The sequence below is a fragment of the Papio anubis genome, unplaced genomic scaffold (genome assembly GCF_008728515.1).
Source record: "Papio anubis isolate 15944 unplaced genomic scaffold, Panubis1.0 scaffold718, whole genome shotgun sequence".
Classification (NCBI taxonomy): domain Eukaryota; kingdom Metazoa; phylum Chordata; class Mammalia; order Primates; family Cercopithecidae; genus Papio; species Papio anubis.
The window spans coordinates 7,743-16,095 of NW_022167396.1; the positions used below are offsets into that span (position 1 = coordinate 7,743).

At 37.0% G+C, this 8,353-nt stretch overlaps 1 protein-coding gene across 2 annotated transcripts; it reads right to left on the bottom strand.

Annotated features, from left to right (window-relative positions):
• Positions 1–299: 299 nt before the first annotated feature.
• On the bottom strand, positions 300–8,053 carry HNMT (histamine N-methyltransferase). Of its 2 annotated transcripts, none has more exons than XM_031662516.1 (3): positions 8,039–8,053; positions 7,572–7,718; positions 300–1,030 (listed from the first exon to the last, which is right to left on the bottom strand). In XM_031662516.1, the coding sequence occupies exons 2-3, from the start codon at positions 7,706–7,708 to the stop codon at positions 922–924; spliced, it is 246 nt and encodes an 81-aa protein (XP_031518376.1). In that variant the 5' UTR covers positions 7,709–7,718; positions 8,039–8,053; the 3' UTR covers positions 300–921. The 2 variants fall into 2 exon arrangements, with proteins under 2 accessions (XP_031518376.1, XP_031518375.1); XM_031662515.1 differs by lacking the exon at positions 8,039–8,053 and adding an exon at positions 7,867–7,979.
• Between the last annotated feature and the right edge of the window lie 300 nt (positions 8,054–8,353).

Sequence of the window (8,353 nt, forward strand, 5' to 3'; positions counted from 1 at the left end):
AGGGCTGGGTGTGGTGGCTCACGCTTATAATCCCAGCACTTTGGGAGGCCAAGGTGAGTGGATTATGAGGTCAGGAGTTCAAGACCAGCTTGGCCAAGATGGTGAAACCCCCATCTCTATTAAAAACACAAAATTTAGCCAGGTGCGGTGGTTGGCGCCTGTAATCCCAGCTACTCAGGATGCTGAGACAGGACAATTGCTTGAACTCGGGAGGTGGAGGTTGCACTGAGCCAAGATTGCACCACTGCACACTCCAGCCTGGGCGACAGACTGAGACTCCGTCAAAAAAAAAAAAAAAAAAAAAAAAAAAAAAAAAAAAACAGGGGGGTGCTTAGGAGTGTTCTGAATGCTAGAGGTAATTCTAAGCATTCAGTTTTGGAACTAAGAGGAAGGGAACAGATTAGGCCCATGCCACTCAAAGAATGTGTCCACAAGAGTGTAAATTAACTCTGTCATTGAGCACAATTTTTCCTCATGGTGAGACTTTCTCAATGAAAAAAGCTATGCATCAGTTTATATTCCAGTGCATATTTCTAATCTTCACATGGGCAAATAACAGTTTGAAAAGCAGTAACCAGTCCATGAACAAGGCTTTAAGTGGCACAAGCTTAAGAAGCTTCTTATGAGATTTTCCTTTTCTGTGAGTATTTTAATCATTTTGGATAAGAGTTATTCTTAAAGTTATCCTATTTGATTATTTGATTTTTCATTTATCAAAAGAATAAGTCACATTCCTTATTCACAATAGAGATAGTAATGAAGGCTAGTGTCCTATACCCTGTAAATCTCTGGGGGCATTAATGTTAGTTGAAGTAATATTGCTAGTTTTAATAAGCTGATCTCTTCCAACAGCAAAAAAAAAAAAAGAAAAAAAGAAAAAAAGAAAAAGAAACCTTTCTTAAAAAATGAACAATATTGTCATCACACAGCATAATGTTTGAAGTGAAATATAAACTTTAAAAATATATTATTCATACCTGCACCTCCGCCTATGCTTAGAATCTTAATTTCTGATTTTGTGTCTCCAATCCTGAAAGAAAAAAAATTATGTAGTTTTAGAAAAATGTGTTAGGTGCTTTGTGAAATCTGATTATCTAGTCTAGTTGAAGAGAACAGACTAAAAATACAATGAATGAAAACTAGGCCAACATGAAAGTTCCCAATTATACCAGTTATATTGCCATCTTTAGAGTATATTTCAAAATACAGGTTTTATTCATTAACAATCTTGAACTGGGAGACTTGGAAATGGCATTATGTACATCTCAGAGGTAGAAAATGTCATTTGTTTGAATGTTGTTTGGAGAACAAGAATAGAAAAAGTGGAGTTTCGAGTCTGGTAATATAATAAGCCACCCATCGTAGATAGGGGAAAGGCTCAGGTGGTTCCCACTATCTATAATGTCTGCCTTCTTTCCTCCCCTACCCCCCCTTTTTTTTCACCTTACTTTTAATGAACAAATGTTTATTAAACATGTATTATGTGTATTCTATCCTAGGCATTAAAAAAATAGATATCACTTTGCTCTCAAAATGAAATGTGAGACAATAAAGCCCTGAATTATGACTCAGGTACTAGAAATAGAATGAAGTACATAGATTGGGAAATAAGCCAGTAGGACTTGCTGTTAGACTGATGTGAAGACGTAAGCAAAAAAAAAAAAAAATATGGGTGCGCAATGACTTCCCTGTTTCAGGCTTGGATGACTGGGAAAAGGGTGATGCCAAAAAGGAAGCTGAGAAATATAGTTTGGTAACAAGCTTATGTTTTTGTCAGGGCTTTTTAAAAAAATAAATAAGAATTCGGCAAACATTTGAGTTTGCAAGATTTAAGCTGGGAGAAGAGAAATCGGGGCCAGGGATGTATTCTGGAGAATCATCATCATAAAGTAATAGTCAATGCTAGAAGAGTAGATTCCATCACCCAAAGTTACTGCAGAGTTAGAGTAGTAGTGGATGGTGATCCAATATCAACTTCTAAAGATAACTGGATTGTGAAGAATACACAAAGAAGACAGAGAAGAAAAGAAAGCACAGAGAAGTACTAGAGTAACTGGAGGCAGAGAAAGCCCTTAGTCGTGGCAAAAGCAGCAGAGTGTACTACTTAAAAAAGGAAAAATCTACATCGAATTTGGCAATATGAGTGTCTTTAATAATAGCAGGTTTTTTTTAAGTTCATTCATGTTTTTAATATAAAGTTTGAAGTAATAATTTTAATAATTCCTAGAACATTGTTAGGTGCTATGGGGTTTAGATAGTGATTTTTTTTCTTTTTTGTTTTCTGGGTTTTTTTTTCTTTCTTTCTTTCTTTCTTTTTTTTTAAAAATTATACTTTAAGTTCTAGGGTACATGTGCATAACATGCAGGTTTGTTACATATGTATACATGTGCCATGTTGGTATGCTGCACCCACCAACTCGTCAGCACCCATCAACTCGTCATTTGCATCAGGTATAACTCCCAATGCAATCCCTCCCCCCTCCCCCCTCCCCGTGATAGGCCCCGGTGTGTGATGTTCCCCTTCCTGAGTCCAAGTGATCTCATTGTTCAGTTCCCACCTATGAGTGAGAACATGCGGTGTTTGGTTCTCTGTTTTTGCAATAGTTTGCTGAGAATGATGGTTTCCAGCTGCATCCATGTCCCTACAAAGGACACAAACTCATCCTTTTTTATGGCTGCATAGTATTCCATGGTGTATATGTGCTACATTTTCTTAATCCAGTCTGTCACTGATGGACATTTGGGTTGATTCCAAGTCTTTGCTCTTGTGAATAGTGCCGCAATAAACATACGTGTGCATGTGACTTTATAGCAGCATGATTTATAATCCTTTGGGTATATACCCAGTAATGGGATGGCTGGGTCATATGGTACATCTAGTTCTAGATCCTTGAGGAATCGCCATACTGTTTTCCATAATGGTTGAACTAGTTTACAATCCCACCAACAGTGTAAAAGTGTTCCTATTTCTCCACATCCTCTCCAGCACCTGTTGTTTCCTGACTTTTTAATGATTGCCATTCTAACTGGTATCTCATTGTGGTTTTGATTTGCATGTCTCTGATGGCGAGTGATGATGAGCATTTTTTCATGTGTCTGTTGGCTGTATGAATGTCCTCTTTTGAGAAAAAGAAGACTGAGGACTGCAGTCACATGGTAATGGGATTAAAAGTGAGCTCAAAAATGAGGAGGCAGATCTGGAGTCTGTTGAAAAAGGATGAAAGAGAGAAGGATAAGAGATAACTGCTACAGGGGAACCATGAAGGGAAAAGGATGGTGTTTGTTTCTTTGGACTGTGGGATGGTAAACAAACCTGTGTTTTGTCTTCATTGCAAAAGCTTGCACAGTCACAGGATGGGAACAAAGGTTGAAATAAGGTTCTAAAGGAATCTTGCAAAGTCTAGGGTCAAGAACACCTATAAATGAGTTGCCTTTTTCAGTTCTAATTATCCTCCAGTTCATAATCCTGCATCCTAACACATCCATTTCTATCTTAACCTTTTGTTCATTCTTTAAAATGCTTACATCTATGACAGCATAGGGAGGCTATGAAGCAGAGGACCCAAGTTGAAATCCCAGGTTACTGATATGTTACCTTGAGCAAGTTATTTGACATCTCTGTGAGATAAGATAATAATATCACCTCTCTTGTAGGATTATTAGTAACTGTTTCTAATTCATGGAGAAATTGTGAGGATTCAATTATTTAATTCATGTAAAGCTCTTAGAAATGTAACTGCACATGACAAGCACTCCACATATATTAGCAATTATTATGATTCTAGGCACATGTAAGTGACTTATGTGAATCACCTCTTTGAATCCTTAAAATTCCCCTATGAGTTAGATACTATCATTCATCCCATTTCACATATTATAATGACATCAAATAATTATTGAAAACTTACTATTTTCTAGCCAAGGATTTAAAAGTTTTATATGCAACACCAATAACCAAGTTTACTATTTATAGTTATATACTATAATTTTTCCTGCCCCCAAGCCCTGCCCCACCATCTACCCCCAAATAGGGAATTGAAGAATTCCTCCATAGGGAAACAAATCATCTCAGTAATAAAGTTAACATGATTTTATATCTGAGGATCACCCAGGAAAGAGTTGAGGCCACACTCAATTATTCAGTGAGCTACTCACTCAACAAACCCTGCCCTGACTTACACAAAGAGAAACTGACTACCTTTTAGCGCCTCATTATTTGATTGAACAGAAAACCAAGGCTTATTAGGCAGTTGGGGAGCTGTCGAACATAAGAAACAGAGACTGAAAGAGGCAGAGAGAGCAGAGGAACATTTTGTAATGAATAACAAGGTATTACATCTGATAATGATGAAAAGAATGCTATAGAAAACATTCTTGGAAATTAAAAATATAATAGTAAAAAATTAATAGATGGGCTGAAAGAGAAAGTCGTAGCAAACTGGAAATACAAGAAAATTAGGTAATCAATCCAGGAAGTATTTGATGAGTAAAAGTTTCAGAAAAATAAAACAGAGGGGAGGAATGATTACCAAAGTTCCTCATAACTGAAGGGTCTGAATCTCAACTGAAATAGCCCAGGGAGTACCCACAAAATGGGTGAAAAGGAACCATTTCACAACTCACTATTTTAAAATTTCAGAGTACTAGAGATAAGATTCTAAAAAGTTCAAAATAGTGAAAACAAAACACATAATGTAAAAGTTATTCCACAAGCCAAGGATGAGAATTTTGAGTAGCATTTGATTTCTTTTTTTCTCTTGTATGAGACAGGGTCTCACTCTGTCATCTAGACTGAGTGCAATGTCACAATCATGTCTCCCTGAAGCCTTGATCTCCCGGACTTAAGCAATCTTCCCACTTCAGCCTCTGGAGTAGCCAGTGCTACAGGTGCACGCCACCTTGTTCAGCTAATTTTTTTACTTTTTCTGTAGAGATGGGATCTTGCTGTGTTGCCCAGGCTTGTCTCAAACTCCTGGGCTCAAGTAATCCTCCCGCCTCAGCCTCCCAAAGTGCTGAGATTACATGCACGAACCAACACACCTGGCCAGTATTTTATTTGTTAACAGCAATTCTGGTATCTAAAAGACAATGTAAAAGTACCTTTAGATCTATGATACAAAACCGTTTTCAGTATACAGTTCTATATCCAGTCAAACTGTCTAACGATGAACATAGAACCAAGGGATTTTTAAACATACAAAGTCTCAAAAAGTTTACCTCTCATTCACTATTAAAGCTTTTAAAGAATTAGTTCAGGAAACAAAGGACTGAGGAAACAAATGAAAGGCATGAGATACAGAATCAGGGAGTTAAATACTTCAGAAAGAAAATGATTCTCAGAAAGTGAAATAAACTCCCTCCTTAACAGTTGTATAGCAGGCCAAAGCAGATCTTCCTAAACTGAAAAAAAGAACAGAGGGCTTCAGAAAAGTTGTTCCCTTGGAGTAAAATAAACAGATTCCTTGATATGTTTGCATATATTGAGACGAGATTAGTATATCTGCTTCGGAATCAAAGTAGTAATAGGTACATAGAGAACTAAGAAAAGAAACCAAAATTAAGGCAATAGTCAACTCTAGGGAAAACAAAAAGTTGTACATAAAAGGAAATGTAAGCATAGTCTAATATATTGCTCAATTATTAATAATATGTACATAGGCAAAATAACATAAACACTCAAATTATTTAACCAAAATTTTGACTAAATATGGTGACATGAAAGGGTGGGAAATATGCATGCTAATTAGCTATTTTAATACAGCAAAATGAAGAAATAGAAAAATAACATGTTATTTTGAATTATGAAAGAAAATTCCATAAATAACTAAAAGATTTCAAAGTGCTGAAAGTGGTTGCTTCTGGAGAGTGAGAATCAAGAATGGAGTGGGTAGGATTTGTTATAGGCCCCACCCACTTTAGAACCATTTGATTGTTTTTAGAACCATTTGATGTTTTAAAATATGAGCATGTCTTGCTTTAATAAAAAGTTAATATGCTCGCTCCACACTCAATTAGCACAGTGAGCCACCAACTCAACAAACCCTGCCCTAACATACACAAAGCGTATCCTAATCACGTTTTGGTACTTCATAACTCATAGACAACTTTAAGCAACAATTTTAAAGGTTCTTCAGCTAAATCTTATTTCAAACACTACCTTCAGGAAAAAATTACTTTTTAAATAAATGACACTGAGTTTGATCATTCCTAACTATATACTATTGTTAAAAGACACACAGTGTGCCCTTAAAAATTCTTCAGTCTTTCACAGATTTTATAATATTTCCAGTTAGATTTAAACTTTGAAGATAAGGAAGGGGTCATTCATCATTTATTACGTTATCTCCATCCACAGCACCTCTTCAAACCAAACTCTGTATGGTTGAAGAAAACCAAGGATCTGGTAAGCTACAGACATGAGCAATACTTTTGGTACTGGAAAAGAATTGAGAAATTAACTCATTACCTTTAACTTTAGAAGTGAGCAAAGAAACCCAAAGAGGTTAACTATAATTAGTTCCTAGATAAGAAGTTATCTGTATTTGCCATCTGCTTTGATGTTTGGCATCCTTATCCTATTATATATTAATTTTTAATATATAGTATCCTATTTTTTGAAAGCTAACATTTAAAATCTGAATCATGTTAAATAGAAAGGGAAATAAAATTTTATATACATCTAATAATGCCTGCTCTGGTCAGACATAGGTGAAAGAATTTCAGGCCTACAATAGAGAAATTCAGCAAAAGATAAAATACCACTTTCCTTTGCTGTTTGCAAATTGGATCCATAGTCATTTCTTCCCAGTTTTCCATTATTATTTCCTGAGGCAGAGTGAGTTACAGCAAATCACCCCTAGATAGGTGATTCGATTATCTTTAGCATGTGGAATCTGTTACTCTCATAATGCTTATCAGCTCTGGCACAAATTGAACACATTAATCACCCCAAAAAAGAACTCTGCAAGAAGGATAGGAACCAGTGAGTTTCACTGATAATGAGAAAATGGTTCTTTTTTTAAGGAACACATTGCTAATATTAAGTTGAAAGAAAAAGACAATTTTGGGGAAGAGAGTGATAACTATAACAATGGACAAGGAAAATGAATTTAAATGGATATTATGAGAACTGAGGGACTCAGTCCTCAGGGCAAATCGTACTTTGGCAACTATTTATATTTGATTCTGATGAAAAGCATACCAGACTCCCTTTGGGCCTTTTTGGGGATGTAAAATTTGGAGAAGGGCTGAAAAGTCTGAGTTCGAAGATTAGCATCTTATCTTTTTCCAAATGAACATGGATTTATGCCTTCAAATGGTTAACACTTATCTCTATGCAGCTGGAAATACAGCACAAATGGGAGCCTTTGAGTGTTTAAAGCAAACGTGGAACCAAAGCACTGCAGGAGAAAGGCAGGGCAGGGCAGCGAGGAGGGGGACGAGGGGGAGTTGCTATCAGTAACTCGCCCTTATCCCCGTGCCCAGCCTGCGAGGCTGAGCTAGACCCATCTATCACTGACGCACAGCGAGTCTCAGGCTTGTCCCTTTGACAACAACGTCCCTTTTGTTACCTTGCTATTATGCCTGGCAGCTTCTTGTCCATGAATTCCTGCATGCACTGGTGTTCCGTGGAATGGCTGAGAAACCTCCGGAAAGATTCAACATATCTCCCGTGGTCAGAAAACAAGCTCCTCATGGAAGATGCCATGTTTGGTTTTCTGAGAAAGAGAGTGGGAAGCAAGGTTTAACTTCCCCTCCTTCTCTTCCCAGTTCCCTCATTCTTTCCCCACCCCCACCAGTTTCTATCCAAAAAAAAAAAAAAAAAAAAAAAAAAAACGCTAGGCTTGTTTTGAATTTAACATGCACCAAAGGCTGGCGTGCAGAGCTCATTGCTGACTCAACGTTTGAACAGCACTTTGCACTGATACTTTAACCCCTACACGGTTGTTTTATAAGAAATAGAAGTACTAAAGCAAGGCTGTAAATACACTGCTAAAACTTTTGAAACTCCTGATGTTGAAAGGTCATAAAAACAGACTGTATTCAAATCACTTCCTGTTTTGTCAGCAGAGCCACAAGTAAGTTCCAAGTGTGAAAGTGACTGTTCAAAGTGGCAAACGCAGGATGAAAAGGACAGCTACACAGCACTCTCAGAAATCTACAGCAGTGAAATCTTTGACGAAAGACTGTCATCTGCCTCTGGGCTTTCTACAGGATTGTTTTGGCCTTTACATCCCTCAGCACTTAAATTTTCAACTTATCTGCTGCATTTCTTCAAATGCTGATTTGTGGTAACTCAAATTATCTTAAGAGGAAGTCACCAAGGAGGAGCCCAAGAACTCGTAGCTAGAAG